At 49.9% G+C, this 16,048-nt stretch overlaps 1 protein-coding gene across 1 annotated transcript; it reads right to left on the bottom strand.

Annotated features, from left to right (window-relative positions):
• Positions 1-315: 315 nt before the first annotated feature.
• GFI1 (growth factor independent 1 transcriptional repressor) lies at positions 316-15,493 on the bottom strand. Its single transcript, XM_070367681.1, has 7 exons — positions 15,423-15,493; positions 12,857-13,067; positions 12,353-12,535; positions 10,011-10,492; positions 9,751-9,888; positions 8,564-8,729; positions 316-6,154 (listed from the first exon to the last, which is right to left on the bottom strand). The coding sequence occupies exons 2-7, from the start codon at positions 12,969-12,971 to the stop codon at positions 5,976-5,978; spliced, it is 1,263 nt and encodes a 420-aa protein (XP_070223782.1). The 5' UTR covers positions 12,972-13,067; positions 15,423-15,493; the 3' UTR covers positions 316-5,975.
• Between the last annotated feature and the right edge of the window lie 555 nt (positions 15,494-16,048).

Here is a 16,048-nt window from a genome sequence, read left to right as displayed (position 1 = left end):
GGTCCAGTGGCTAAGACTCTGAGCTCCCAGTGCAGGGGCCCAGGTTCGATCCCTGGTCAGGGAGCTAGATCCCACATGCTACAACTAAGACCCAGAGCAGCCAAATTTAAAAAAAAAAAAAAAAAATTCCAATTAAGTTTTTCACAAGCAAGAGCAAAGAACCAAGGGTAGCCAAGATATCCCTTAAGAGGATGAAATAGATGAAAGGAAAACCTTCCTTACTAACTACTAAGAGTTTATTACAACTTTAATTGAGACACGATGGCTTTGGCTTGCTGCTGCTAAGTCACTTCAGTCGTGTCCGACTCTGCAACCCCATAGACGGCAGCCCACCAGGCTCCCTCGTCCCTGGGATTCTCCAGGCAAGAACACTGGAGTGGGTTGCCATTTCCTTCTCCAATGCATGAAAGTGAAAAATGAAAGTAAAGTTGCTCAGTCGTGTCCGACTCTTAGCCACCTCATGGACTTCGGCCTACCAGGCTCCTCCGTCCATGGGATTTTCCAGACAGAGATAGACAAAATGACCAATGGAACAGATCAGGAACAGATCAGGGAGCTCTGATCTGAGCCCAGATCAGGAGCAGAACTATACAGAAAGAGAAATTTGACATTTGATGGCAAAACATCAATACATATGATGGTATTACAATCAGAGGGAAAAGGATGTAATCTGCAATAAATAATGTTGGAGCAATTGGTTATCCATGTAGGAAAAAAGTGTTTAAGTTAGATTTTATTTCATATCATACACATATAAGTGGGTTAAAAAGCTAATATTATAACTAAGCATTTTAACATTTTTAGAAGAAAATATAGGGAATAAGCTTATGATCACCAATTAGGGAAGGATTTAATTAAGACATAAAAAGCATAAGCCAATAAGGAAAAGACAAATACATTTAAAAACATAAACACAAAGACAAAAACAAACAAATTCTCTCTTCAACCAAAATGAATGCAAGTTACAGTCTGGGAGACATGTGCAACATATTTAACAAAATAGTGAGTACCTAGAACACAGAAAAATTAGTTGATAAAAAAGAAGCAGCCCAATCAAAAAAAAAAATGGACAAAGTACATTAACAGGCATTTCACAGAAAAGGAAACCTGTGAGGCCAAAAAACTTATGAAAAGATTCTCAACCTCACTCAGTTCAGTTCAGTTCAGTCGCTCAGTCGTGTCTGACTCTTTGCGACCCCATGAATCGCAGCACGCCAGGCGAGAAATCAGGAAATGCAAATTACATTAACATTTCACATCCACCCAATTGGCAAACATTTTTAAAGTCTGAAAATACCAAGTGTTAGTAAAATGTGGAGCAACAGGAATTCTCTCATACTATTGATGGGAACGTAAATTGGGAGAACCGACATATCCAGCATTTCCATTCCCAGGAACATAATCTGAAGACTCCCTTTCACAAGGACATATGTAAAAGGCTGCTTGCATCAGAATTGTTTGTGATAGGGGAAAACTGGAAATAACCAAAACTGTCTCAACAGGAGAATACCTAACTAATCACCTAATAATACCTAATTATTCATACAATGAATCCTATATGCAGCAGTTAAAATAACTGAACAAAACTGCATGTATCAACATGGATAAATCTCAAAAAAGAAAGTACTAAGGGGAAAAAAAGCAAGACGCAGGATATATACACTATGACACCATTTATAATAAGTTAAAATATACCTAACAGTATCACATGTTCTTCATGGGACTCTGTATAAGTAAAGGTATACAAATATTCATGGTGATGATATTGTACCAATTCTGGTATAGTGGATGCCTCTGATGAGACAGGAAAGGGACTGGGGTTAGGTAAAAACATATTCTAGAAGTTACTGAACCATGTCTGTAATATTTTATTTTAAAATAAAATCGGAAATAAATATGGCAGAACAATGGGTACACTGATGTTTATTGTATTAGTCTCTTTAATTTCCCATGCAATTGAAATGTTTTATTTAAAGTGAATAACTTTGAAATAAAACTTCAGAAAAGACTTTATCTTAATGAATGATAAAATTCCTAATAAATGATTTCAATAAAACTTAACCATAAAATGTCAAAATTCTCATTGTTAAACATAAATATTTCTATTTTAAGCAAATACGTGTCCATATTATCAATCAATAAATAAAAGCACTATGTAGACATCAACTGATCACAGGATAAAAAAATACATAAATATACACACACGTGGGTAGCCTGGAAATGAGCACTAAAAAATTAACAAACTTGTAAGTGAGAAGAGTTTGGGATGATATTCCTTTTTAAAAAAAACTCAATGAATGAAATGTTGAATTAATATATTACATATGTAACTGAGAAATTTTTACTTCAGAAATAATATAGCAGGAGAGATTTAAATAGTGCTCTAGAAATGCACAGAAAAAGCAATCACGTAATTTTTGGCCTTACTCTGAATTCATTTCTTTCTGTTAAATGATCAGGTTAAACAAACAGGCACACGACAAAATGAACAGGTCAAATCACTATCGACACTTACACCGAAAAAAAAAATCACTATCAACACCCAGTTTTCAAGGGCAATGGCAGTTAAGAACCCACCCAGAGTGATACTTTGCTCTTCCTTTAATTAAGGTGGGGCTTTGAAAACTCAATTGTTCCATCTGTGTTTCAAATCAATCAGATGAAATTCACCTTTTACATGGCCTGAATCCTGATAGCTCAGCACACCTGATAGGTAATTTAATCATCTCTGGTGTAGATGAACGCAAACTCAAATTAGCTCCTGAAAGAGTTGGTCTTCTCTGAGATAGCTGTGCGTTTCCACTTTTATGCAAGAGCTGAGCTTCACCAACTGGCTAGCTGGAGGTGTTATTAAAAATTTAGTGAAAGAAACAAAGGTGTGCTCTGGTGTCTCTGGTTACCCTTTCTACTGTTACTCCCGCGGACAAAAAGCAGAGGGCCTGCTTCATGAATAATGTGACATGGAATATTCACAATCTATTTTTAATGGAGTCAAGTAATAACATTAAGAGAGATATTCGCAATCTTCAAATTTCACACAGTAACAGGCACAGTAATTTGTTTTGATTCTGAAGTGAGGATATCAAGATATGTTTTTCCCCCCAATATGCATACTATTAACATCAAAATTAAATTTCACATTTATTGCATATAGGTTATAAAAATGGATCAAAGTTCTAAAAGTCATAATGGGAGCGCAGGACAGAGCAGTTAACTAGATTTCAATCAGTTCTACTTACCCCACAATGTAGCTTCTTTACTTTTCAAACCAAGTTAGAAATTAGCAACCGGTATGCACAGTGAATCCTGTGAGAAGATCATTCTGTGATCTTTATTCACTGGGAACCTTGTTTCCCAGGACACTAGAAAGAGGTTCCTAGATGCTGTAGCTGTTCACCCAACAGTTCTGGAAAATTATCTTAAACGGCCTTCGAGTGTACATGTTTCAGTTTTGAATGAGAGTAAACTGACATGAAAAGATACAGTCTTGAAAACCAAGTAAGGATAGCGGAGCATTGAGATTTGGAGAGACCAGAGAAAAGCATGGTCAAAGCCCCCCTTACTCTCCAACCCAGAGAGAGTCCTACCTGTTCTATCTGCTTCTTTGGCCCTCAAGCAGTTTCTCTTCCCTTTCTGCTGGAGAGAGCAGAGCAGCCAGGATGAAGCAGGAGTTTATTTCCTCTGCGTATTCACTTACCAGCTCAGCAAATATTGATTGATCTCCTACTATGCACCAGGCACTGTTCTGGGAGTTGAAGATTCAGCACTGACCAAATATACAAAGCTCCACAGGACATTGTGTTCACTGCTGAATCCCCAACACCTAGAAGAGTGCCAGGCACATACCAATATGGGTGAAATGGATTTGAACAGAAATGGACAATCTGCTGACAGTCACCATGGGCTGTGCACTGCCTTGACCAAGTATTAGAAAGAGTACAGGTAGTTGGGATTTAGGCCAGAAGTTTATTCTGGGTTCATTCTTTTCAAGGACTGATCTATGCCAGAAATTCCCACAGGTGGGACAGAGCCAGAAATAACCTAGATCCCAATTTTACTGCCTCTCATCAGTCTTCAGATTTATAACTTGTTTTAGGTGACGTAGCTAATCAATCTCAGATACTTCTTTCCCTCCAATCTCCAGAGAAGTAGTCAGGTTTGGACTGTGATGACAGAATCATATCTTCATTATTATGGTGAATGAAATCTGTATCTGGAAGGTCAAACGATTTGTCCAAGTCACCTGGTATGCTGGTGACAGGGTCATGACTGACTCAATCTCTAGACCAAAGGTTCCTAATGTCTTTATTCATCAGGGAGCCTTCTGGCCTGTTTAAAAAAAAAAAAAAAAAAAATCCTGAAACTCTCAGAATAAAGAGCCCATAAACATGTAGGGAAGAACCCCTGGAGAAGGCAATGGTAACCCACTCCAGTATTCTTGCCTGGAGAATCCCATGGACGGAGGAGCCTGGTGGGCTACAATCCATGGGGTTGCAAAGATGCAGACACAACTGAATGACTGAGCACATACATGTAGGATATCAGGGACTTGGCAAGGTAGAAGCTTACTGTTGTAACCCTAGCTTTCCTGTTAAGAAAGAAGGTGCTCAGGCACAGAATGAAAGAAAGAAAAAAAAAAAAAAACACATGAAAACCAGAGCTATTGGATTTTGCTCTCTTTTGGATGTTGTCTTATCTGCTTTATATTTAACTCCAGTGTCCTTCAGTACCAACTCCCCATACAGACCAAATTCCTTGCCTAAATGAAAAGCAATATATAAGAGTCTTAATACTTTATTAACTTAAAACATCACTCTAATAAATACGTATTAACAAACATAATACACTCCAGAAGATCTAAAAACATTTACATCAAAGTAAAAATATCACTTTTTTTCCCTCTGTGGTACACATGGAGGGTTCAAAAGAGTTGAAGACAGAGCCTTCATTCCCACATGCCTGCTAGCTTAGACATCTTAAAAATATCAGCTTAACAATAAAAAAACAATTTATACATGAATCTTTGAAGTATCTATTCAGCTATTTTTCGTTTATGTTTGATAAAATCCAAACGACCTGAAGGGAAGTTTCAAGATCCTGTTTTATCTTCTCAGAATTCCTTTGTGGGGAAGAACAGACCCAGCTACTTGGAGATGCAGGTCAGGGACAGAGACTGAGCCGCTACTCTCTGGCTCCCTAGTACCTAGCATAGTGCCTGATACCATGGTAACTGGTGGTCAGTAGACATTTGCTGAGTGAACAGATGACAGCCTTGCCCAAAGGCATTACTATGTGCTTCCACTCTTCTGAAGAAGCCTTCACAAGTCTCCTGGAGGGAGAACCTTGAATCTCTTCTCACCAAGCCCACTTGCCTTCTGCTTCTTTTTGGGCAGGCTCTACAGTGCATTTTTTATCATTTTCAAAAGTATGAAATTCCCTTCCCAAATCAGTTTCTGAACCAATTTTCAAATGCAAGAAACAATTCCTCCAAGCTTTATAGGCAGCACCCAACAAAAAGGGGTCAACAAAGTCCCCAGAAGGAAAAAAATAACACTCATTCTTCATTCCAGATAAAAACATTAATATGTATCTATCTTGTGAGAGATGATTCCTCCTCTTCCACACAAGTATCTGGGGTTGGACAGGAAGAGAAGGGAAGAAACCCAAGGGGCTTTCTATCTGTGGAACAGGTCTGGGTATGGGAAGGACTATCAGGCCGAAGATTTTAGCCAATTTCTTCTCCACTTGGAGTCTTCAGGTGTAAAGAAGCCTATTTGGCGAGTCCTCTGCCCAGGGAGTCATTCGGTTCCCCCTCCACACTGGACTTTGAAAAGGTAACTTATCTCCTCTGGCAGTTCCAGGGAGGAAAGGGAAAAGGTATCACCCCAGAGAGATCTGCGGAAGTGGCTGGTGGCAAGTGGGGAGGCTGCCCTCCGTAGTGTTGTATGACTGCACACGCGAATGAGGTGCGGTGTTCACTTGAGCCCATGCTGCGTCTCCCGGTGCCGCCTGAGGTCCACCTTCCTCTGGAAGCCTTTTCCACACAGGTCGCAGCCGAAGGGCTTGAAGCCTGTGTGTTTGCGGCTGTGGGTGATGAGGTTGGAGCTCTGGCTGAATGCCTTGCCACACACCTGGCACTTGTGGGGCTTCTCACCTACAGGGATGGAAGGGAGAGGGGGAAGCATGAGTCCATGATAAAGCTAGCGGGGACTCACAGTGACCCACAGGATCTTGGCAGCAGCTGGCTACACCACAGCCTAAGGCCTGTGAGCAGTCTGGAGGGTGATGTGTGTGGCAATGCAAGGCCAGGGAAGCCATAGGTGCACCAGGTGGAAGGGAGGCTTTCTGCATGGGGGTTCCCAGCCGGAGGCCTCAAACCGTTTCCTGCTAAACGGAAGCAGAGCACAGGCCACGTGCCCTCCCCAGAACTGCAGCTGAATCCGCCCTGGGAGGACACCCCCGACTTCAGAAGTAGAAAGCTCCCCACAGCAGATGTTCAGCACAAGGGCTGTAGGGGGGTGGGGTGCTGTCTTTCAAACCATGTGACTCTGTTCTAATGGAGAGGAAGTTTTCAAATCTGAATTTCCAAGTCGGTGTTGGTCTGTGTGGACCAGTGAGGCTGCCTTCTTTCTTGCCCTTGGAGGACAACAGAATGCATCTGAAGGATGGGTATTTCTCGAAGTCTTATTTTTAAAAAATCCACACCTGGGTCACAAAGTATTTCTTAAGGCAGCTGATCCTTTTCTATCTTGATTTTACTTTTTTTTTATGAGGGTAATCACAGGATTCTTTATATACCAACAGCTCTTTCACCATGGATTAATAAATAACAGAAAAGTGTTCCTTTTCCCCCCTAATCCATGTACAGTTTAACATTTGGAAAAGCAGTATGATGTTTTCAAATAGCCTCAGCATGGCATTATTGTCAGGTTTGGCCTTGGAAAAAATGCAAAATAGATGAAGTTTGTTTTTGAGGAACTCTCTGTTCCTCTTGCTATACCCCTTTCTATCTTTGTGCTTCAGATTTCCTTGATAAGGAACCACTCATCAAAACTTGTCCTATCCCTTTAGGGTCAAACAAATCTGAGAAACAAATTCTAGCTATAATGAAAACGTTTGATAAAGGCTTAATGTTTCACTCAATCAAGATCCTAGTTGCATTTTGGTAAATGTCTTGAATACCTTTACTCAAAAGGAATGAGTTGCATGGAAATTTCAGGCAAGAGAACACAATTAAAGTAGGATATTTTTTCTGGGTTTTCTGACGGAGGCATCTACACTCACTTCAGTTCAGTTGAGTCGCTCAGTCGTGTCCGACTCTTTGCAACGCCAGACATATTTAAAAACATCAATGGTGATTGTCTGGAACACACTGCAAATTAAGTCAGTATTCATATTCTGAAATAAAATTCTGGCTCTCATGTAAATATCTTGTTGATTATTAAAGAGAGTGCTCCTGGCATTAACACTGCCGCCTACACAAAACCAAAAATTTAGAATCCAGGACTGGAAGCCAGAGCATTCCACAGCCTGATGATTTACTTCCAGTCTGAACTTTGGTAAATCATTCCATCTCTCTGAGTTTCATGATGGTAAGAGCAGCTCCTTCTACTTTATGGGACAGGAGTAAGAATCAAAGGAAGAGAGAGATTTGAAAGCATTTGGTACGTTATGAAGCATTATAATAAGTAAAGAATCATCATTATTATGACAAACTTGCTTATATTTTAAAAAGGGCAATAAGTGAATAGAGGAGTTCTATATTCACCAATCCTTTTGACTTTGAAAACAGAATACAATAAACAGTGGTAGAAAGCATAGACACTTGAGAGCAGACAGTCCTGAATTTAAGTCGGATCTACCACTTGCTACCAATATGACTCTGAGAAAGTACCTAACCCTTCTGTGCCTCACTTTATGTTTGTTCTTCTCTAAAATGGGGATAAGGAATAGTCTTCACCTCCCTGAGTTGTTGTGAGCATAAAATGAGATACCGCATTTTAAAAGTGCTTAGATGAAAAAGCCTAGTAATATTTACCATTTTTTCCCTTGCTCAATCAGAATAAGCGGTCAGACTCCTAAAAATGCAGCCAAGAGGTCGCACGTAAGACCCTTCCCCCTGAAAAGGCTGGGTGGTAGCCCTGGAGAAAATCTCGATCTCTAGGTAAACATTTAGAGCAATGCTCTGAAAGGACCCGGAGCTTCATATTTCACCTAGAGCAGAAAGAAGCTGGAGCAGCTGCTAACGTAGAGGAAAATATTCTTTGCAAGGATAGAAAACTTGCAGCTGACCTGCTGAATGGTTCTTCAGATATAACCCCAAATCAAAGCCTCTGTGGAGAACCATGTATGTAAATGAATCAGAGAGAATCTGCCTCCTCAGTTTTCTCTGCGTGGATTAACTCCTTCTGGGAGGTCCCACCTACCACCAATTCTCTTCAAGAATATCACAGAGGAGGTGAATTACCTTGGCCTCAGGGAGAAACACTTGGACCTCCCCCACCCTCCCCCTATTTCCCATCCCTCACCAGGTGTTTCCTACCAGCCAAAGGCCTTCGCTCACCAGTGTGGATGAAGGTGTGTTTCTTCATGTCTGACTTCTGATGGAACCTCTTGCCGCAGTACTGACAGGGGTAGGGCCGGGTGTCTGAGTGGATGAGCAGATGTGTGGACAGCGTAGATGACCTCTTGAAGCTCTTGCCACAGATCTTACAGTCAAAGCTCCGTTCCTGCAGAAAGACGTGGCATTCCTATTGCAATCGTCTAGGCTGCCATTCTCCTCACCACCAACTGACCCTGAAATCCCCCAAACCAGGACTGTCCCCTCCTTCAGACTCTCCATCCACACAGGGTGCTCCATTATCCTCTCTCCTCCCAGTTTATTTCCAGCCTCCACCCTTCCCGCTCTTATCCTCTACCCCTTTAACATTTTTTCGACCCAAACACTTTTCAGCCACAACCTTCCACACCCCTTGGCAAAACTGTATCCCCACCCTGCTTTTTTGACACCCATTTACAAACACTTCTCCACCCTCCTCAACAGGAGGCTTAGACCTCAGTCTCTTGAGATGCTCCTCCCCTATCCCATCCCCACCCAGTGTGGGTGTTGAAGGAGACAGAATACTTTTGAGCAAATGAGTTTGTAAATAAGCATTCTGCTGCCATCGTTACTTGTGTTCTTATTTGGTTATCTACCCTCTCAGCTAAAGCATAATCTCTGTGAGGGTATCCTGTCAGGAAGCTGGTGTGTTATTGGATTCTCAAGGACCTAGTACCTGAAGTTGAGTAACAAATATTTACAAATGAATAAATGAAAGAATAGCGGGACAAACACTGGAGGCTCTAAATGAGCTGAGATTGCTCCTTTTCAACCCGCAGAGGTCAAGGCAGGTTAAGTATCAGCCATTTGGTGAAAAGAAAGAGGCCAAGAAACAGAGCTAACAAATTTGACATATCACCCGCAGGAGTGCATACAAGCCTTCCTCAGACCCAAAGTAATGATCAAGATCACTTTCCTGAGTCTCACAAACAATGTGACACCGAACTCCAGGGCTGCCTCGAGGCCGGCAACGCCCGACCTCTCTCTCCACGCCTACGTCTGAGCCAGGGGACGTGGCAGAGGGGACTGGGGGCAGTCGGGGTAAGTCCAAGGCGAAAGCTGCCAGGCGGAGAGCATCCGGTGTCGCACAGGAGATCCCCGAACGCGAAAACCTGAGCAGGGCGGCGCGCGGCCGTTCGCCCCGCGCTTACCTGCGAGTGCACGGCTTTGTGCTGCTCCAGGCTCACCGCGTGCCCGAAGGTCTTGCCGCAAATCTCGCACGCAAAGGGTCTTGTGCCGCTGTGGGACCTGCGCACGTGCACCTCGAGCCCGTGCGGTGTGGAGAACACCTGAGGCGGGTGGGGCCGGGGAGAGGGCCGCTGAGAGGGGCCGAGGGGCGCGGACGCCGGCTGGGCGCGGGCCGTGGGGCGCGGGCGCGGGGCCGGTCAAGCCAGGCGCGCGGGAGCCTCACCTTGCTGCACTTGATGCACTTGTAGGAGCCGCCGCCCAGCAGCAGGCGGGTGCACAGCAGCTCCGACTCCACCTTGACGCCTGTGCCTTTGTCGCCGTGCAGCCCGTGGCCGCGCTCCGGGTACAGTCCGCCGGTGGCCGGCCGCTCGTACAGTCCTGCCGCCGCGGGCCCGAAGTCGCCGAAGAGCCCCAGGCCCGCGCCGCCGGCAGTTCCGCCTCCTGCGCTGCCTCCCCCGGGCGCCCCGGCCCCCGCGCCGCCCGCAGCTCGCTCCGGGCCGTACAGCGCCGCGGGATGGCCTGGCTCCGGGGCGCGCTCGCAGAAGAGGCCTAGGCCGGCGCCGCGCTCCAGGGCCGCGCACGGCCGGTAGCTCTGCACCAGGTGCCGCAGATCGGAACCCGCCAGGCCGCTCCACGAGTACGGCTTGAAGGGCAGGGGGAAGGGCTGAGCTTCGTCCAGCGACGGGCACACCGACTTCTCCGAGGCTGTGGAGGCACAAGAGGGCGTCCGGTCAGGTCAACCGGTCGGTGTGTCTATGGAACTGCCAGGCACCCATCCCTGGGGCGCCGGGGCGCCGGCCCTTGCGCTGGGTGCCAGGGACGCCTCCAGGCTCAAACCCTGGCCGGGTCCCTGGGGCCTCCGAGAACCACTGGAGGCGGCAAGGCAGCACACAGAAACTTAAAATGATATCGGGCGAGGACTTTCTGTGCCAGGACAGCCGAAGCGCACGACGTTAAGAGGGTCTTTTTAGACTGGACCGGCACATGTGGCGGCCGCGTAGAGAAGGGCGCGCCATGCTTTACAAACGTTTGGAGCAGAGCCGAGCTGTGCCGGACGAGAAAGCGGCCACTGTTTCGGACCTGGACGAGCCTGCGGGCAGAGGGCCCAGTGCCGGCGCTTTCCCGGCCCCTACGTGTTCCCACTCCGTCCTTTTTCTTTCCTGGGATCTATAATGAGGGAGGGAGACGAGGACCAATAAAATATGGCCCGACCTATCCGAGACATTTGTGTCTGGGGGAAAAAAAAACAACGGGAAGGTGTAAGCACTCTCAACGTTATTAAATATCCAGTGTTGGCAGGTAGCGAAGAGGCAGCGGGAAGGGGGTTTGGGGCTTGATCTGTTTGCCAAAATACTCCCCGTTCCCATTCCTATCGTAGTTTGACAGGGGACAAAAAAGAAAACAAAACACGAATTTCTTAGAGAATAATTTAGAATTGAAGGTTTAGCCACCACCTGCAAGACGAACAACTTTCCGAATTAGCGGCCTTCTGCACCCCCACCCCTGCGAATTTTGTTAAAACCAGCTACCAATATACACTTTCCCCTCAGTGCACACGGATTTACAGATCTGTTCACAAACACTGCAGTTCTGTGAACAGATCCAGCTCAGGCTAGTCACTTCAGTGAGAAGTGGCTTCTCACTTCGAGTTTCCGTCGGAGATTCCGGCGGCGCCCAGTCCTTGCGGGGCGGTGTCCAGCACAGCCAAGAAGGACTCTCCGGTGGCCTGTTCCCAGACGCCCTCGCTTAGCCAGATCCACACACTGAGTGTGGGATGGGGTTGGGGGTATCTTTTAAAACTGGTAAATGGAATCTGGAAATAACCGGTCCTTAGCAGAATCCCGGTCCTTAGCAGAATCCCGGTCCTGCGCTCTCCATGCCCCTCCGCCGGAACCGGAGACTCGCCCCCACCCAACGCGCAAGTCACTCAGTTTGCGCGAAACTCGATTGCTGGCTGGAAATGAAACCAACAAGCACTGGTTCCCAAAGCCGGGCCAACCCGGCAGAACAAAAAATAAAATAGGCCCCCAATCTGCGCCTGCGAAGACCTAGCGAGGGACCGAGATTTTTGTCCGGCTTGGGGCCCCATCTCTGCCAGGCCCAAAGCTGCGGAAACGAGCTTAATTTTTCAAGACAACGACACTTCTTTTTTCACTGACTGCCCAGGTCTCTGTTTGAGACTCGGGGAGGGGTCTGTATTCTGGAATCCTGGCTCTTTGTAAACAATCATCTCTCGTCAGAAAACGAAATGTCAACATTGCTACCTAAAGAAACGACTCATTTATTTTCTTTCGCCCACTAGCTCCGTGCCAATGAATGTTAGGGATGAACAGCCCAGGTCCCGTCGCCTGGGATCCAAGCAGCCGACCCCCGCGAGCAGGCTGACGCTGGCCTAGAGAAGCCAATGCCTCCCCTCGGGAAGCAAGAACAAATCCCTCTTCTCGAAAAGATTCTCCGCAATCGATTTGGCACTTCTGTGCCCAAAGCCGCGCGGGTTCATTGCTCAGCGCGGGGTCCCTGTCCCCGCCTCCCTCCCGGGCCCCAGAGCCCCCAACAGGTCCCTACCTGGAGACACAGAAGGCGACGGAGGCCTCCAAAAGTCTTCAAACTCCGAGCTCCGATCGCACACGCTGCCCTCACAGCTGCCAGGGGACGCGGAGGCTCTGTCGGGGGCTTCGGTCAGCTGAGACTCGGGGGACACACGGCCCCTGAGCTCCGCCTTCGCCCCGCCTGTGCTCGAGATGCCGTCTGCGGAGAAGAGGCCGGATAGGGGCTCAGGTTGGGTCTGGTTGGGCCCGATGGTTCTGAAGTGCGTCCCCCCAGATGGTGGCACCTGGGCTCTCTTAGCTCTCCCCAGACCTGGCCTGAACCCTCCTGGATCCAAGGGCGAGAGCAGGGAGGCCTTGGCAATCTAGGCGACGAGCCCGAAAGGAACCCAAACAGTGGGTAACAAGAAAAGGCAGCAAAGGGGGTTCAGAACTCTTCCCCTGGTTCCTAGGAGATGGCGTGGCGGGACGCAGAGTCTACGGCCCCGGGAGCAGTCCCTCCCGGCCCGCGCCCTCCCCGCACCTGCTCCGCCTGGCGCCAGTACGTTCTCCAGGCGGAGGGAATAGTCAGGTCCCGGGGAGCGCGGCTGGTGGTAACTGTGAGCTTTTTTGCTCTTAACCAGGAACGAACGCGGCATGGTGGTCGGGCGCGCTCCCCGCTCCTCTCCAAGGGTCGCTGGAGCCGCCGTCAGCCCACCTTCACCCGAGTTCGTCAGCCCCAGCCAGGCGGAGACCTGCGAGAGGAGAACAGGGTGGAAACGCGCGGGTCAGCACGCTCCGGGGCCCCGGGACTGGGCAGCGGAGCAGAGAGAGCGTTCGGGCAGGGAGGAGGGAGGAAGGCCCCCGGGAGGAGGGGCTTGGCCCCGCTGCGCCACGCTCACCAGGTGGCACTCGGACAGGTGGCGCGAGCCCGCCGCTGCTGCCGCCGTAGCTCAACCCGTCTCCGGGCTCCGACTCAGGCCTCTTCCTTCTGCCCTGCCCACGCCCCTCGGCCCCTCCCCTTCCCTAGCAAAACTCATTGTGGTATCAAACTCTTGGAGAGCTGAAGTCCCCAGCGGGCCAGTTACCCCAACTCGACCACACACTGCCTATACGGATCTGCGAAAGGCGTAGACGCGCCAATCAATTTAGTGGGGCTGGGAGGGGAATGTGTAGACGGTAGCGAACTCGCTTGGGGCAAAGAGCCAAGCCTCCAAGAGCAGGCTCACAGACTGCAGTGAAAAGAGGTCTGGGGAGAAAGGGCTCCTGCTGGCTGAGAGGCGGGGTCGGGGGAACTGCAGCAGAAGGACTAGGGAGAAGCAAAGGCCGGAGAAAGAAGGCAGGAAGGTAGGGAAGCAGGTGGCAGAGGACCAAGCAAGGTCCCGGGGAAAACTCGCTTCCCGGTGATCTTGAACGCCCTGACTCGTGCCCCCACGCAGGGAAAAAGTTGCGACGCGGGTGCGCAGAGAAGAATCAGGTATCCGAGCAAGACATACTGGACCATGGACACCTAACAACGTCTCGGAAAAGCACTTGCCATTCTGCTCACCAGAAACCTCGCCTACGGAAAGTCCAGCCGGATTCGTGCGCGACGGCTGGGAAACGCACGATGTCCGGGAGTCCGAAGAAAACCCACCTTTTAGAGCACGCGGGGAGAGCGCAGGCTGCTCTGGCAGCAGCAGGAGAGCCGGGGTCCGGGCTCGCGGGCCTGGGAGGGAGTTAGTGCCCGCTACTCCGCTCTCATTAACCCCCACAATCAGTTCACCTAATCCCGGGGTCGAAACCTGAGCCCGGCGGGGAGGCGGGGCAGCGCCTACGGTTCTTGCCCCTGGCTCGCTACGGGGGCGGGGCTAGGAGGGCTAGGAGGTCCGGGGAAAACGAATGTGCCTTTCTCTCTCGGTGAAGGCGATGGGGGCCGGGTTCACGTGCGAGCTGTAGGCTCTTCGGGCATGGCAGCTCTCGGTTGTCTTGGTTAGTTCAGACACAAGGGCGCTGGGGATCCCCGGGCGGGACAAGGGTCATCCTTGGGCTTTGCCCGGTTTTTTCTGCCAGCCTAGGGGTCATGCGGCTCCCAGGGTCTAAAGTCAGCCGGTGGGCGCTCCGGTGTCAAGACGGATTCTCGCTCCACGCCCCCACCATGTCCCCTTCCCCGGAAGAAGGACAGGATAGGCTTGAGAGAAAAAGACCGCTGGGACGTGTAGCTGAGTCCCAAGGGATGTTTCCCGTGTCCTAAACGCCAGAAGGCCCCTAGGGGTGAGGGTGCCACCCGCCCGTGTCCGGGCCAGCCCCTACGATCGGGGATTTAGGAGGCTTCGGGGTGCTCGGCTGCCCTAGGGCGAACGACTGTCTGTTCAGTTTTCTCTGAGCCCCGGCATGAGCCGCTCCGTCGGCTGTCTACTTAAGACACCACAAAGCCAAAAATCAATTTCTTAAACGGCTATGAAACTCGGAGGAAAAGGAAAACGAGGGTGAAAATGTCCCGAGGGGCCCTGCTGCGGCTCGGTGCGGAGCGGGACGGGGGTGGGGCGGAGATGCAGGGATGAGCTGTCCCCACCGCCGCCGAGTCTGGACTGGCTGGAACAGCGCGGGATCAGGCAGGCACGCAAGCAACCTCCCGACTCGGGCCACAGCCGCACGCCTCTCTTTCAGCCTGGCAGGCTCCGTCCGTTCCCGGGAGGGTGGAGTGGGTAGAGCGGTAGTAGGACCAAGGGCTGATCGCGTGGGAAGGCGACCTCTCGCAGCAGCTGGCGGCCGAGGGGTGGGGCGGTCCCCTCGGCGCACGCGGGCCGGCCGAGACTCTTCGCAGCCAGGGCCTGGGATGGCGGGAGCTGGAGAGCTCAGCTGCCGCCGTCTCCCCACCAGATGTTTCCTTTCCTGTGGATCCCGCTCCCTCGCAGAACCAAACTGCCTGGCGTGGGTCCTCTGAGCCAGATCCCCAGCGCCTCCGTATGGGTCGCGCGGGGACCAAGAGGATACAGCTCTTTTGGCTCCCAAGCTGCGGCCGACCTCGTGTGGGAACCCGGTAGAGCCCTCCGGTCTTCCCCGCAGCGGCAGCGCCGTGCCAGTTCCCGCGTCCGCCCCCGCCAGGGAGAGAGGCGCAGCGGACCTACCTGAGGGGTCAGGGCGCGGGCACAGCGCTCCGAGAGTTTTCAAACTGAGTTGCTTTCGGGAGAGACCGCGCTGTCTCTCTTTCTCTCTTTTTTTAAATCTCCTTCCGAGCTCAGCCCCCAAAACCACAAGCTTCACTTCCTGAGCGTTAAGGAGTAGCTCGCTTAGCCTTGTCAGACCTGCCCCCCTCCCCTCCTCCAAGCCCCAGTCGGGCGGCAGGGCGCGCTCCTCCTTTGCGCAAGGGTGTATAGGAGGTGGACAAGGGGCCCGGCCTTCCTAGCACCCTCCCCCGCGGCTCTCTCCGTGTTTTTTTTTTTTTTTTCCTCTGTGGGAAGGCAGGAGATGGGGAGACCCAGAGGGCCCAAACACCCGGGCACTAGAAATGACTCGAAAGAAAAAGAACTATTCTTGGCTCCTGGGAGACTTCCGCAGCGAGAAGAAGTCACAGATTCAGGACACAGATTGACTGGAGCGCCGGGGCTGGTAGCGTCCAGCTCCGAGGAGGCTTCCCCGCCCATCTGGGCCGGGACACTTCACCCCCCTCGCCCCCAACCACCACACACACACACCCAACCCCGCCGCCTGCTTGGGCTACGCCGCCCCCGGGTCGGGGCCGTGAATCACCCGC

The sequence above is a fragment of the Bos mutus genome, chromosome 3 (assembly GCF_027580195.1).
Source record: "Bos mutus isolate GX-2022 chromosome 3, NWIPB_WYAK_1.1, whole genome shotgun sequence".
NCBI lineage: Eukaryota > Metazoa > Chordata > Mammalia > Artiodactyla > Bovidae > Bos > Bos mutus.
The sequence above is the reverse complement of the archived record's forward strand: the minus strand, read 5'-3'. Positions and strand labels throughout refer to the sequence as shown.

What these genes read in the sequence shown, in the direction of transcription:
- GFI1 (XM_070367681.1), bottom strand. Translation starts at nt 12,971, where the DNA reads ATGCCGCGTTCGTTCCTGGTTAAGAGCAAAAAAGCTCACAGTTACCAC. An exon ending in AGTGCATCAAGTGCAGCAAG is followed by an intron (nt 9,889 to 10,010) that starts GTGAGGCTCCCG and finishes CACCCGCCTCAG; the next exon opens with GTGTTCTCCACACCGCACGG. An exon ending in ACACACCTTCATCCACACTG is followed by an intron (nt 6,155 to 8,563) that starts GTGAGCGAAGGC and finishes CCATCCCTGTAG; the next exon opens with GTGAGAAGCCCCACAAGTGC.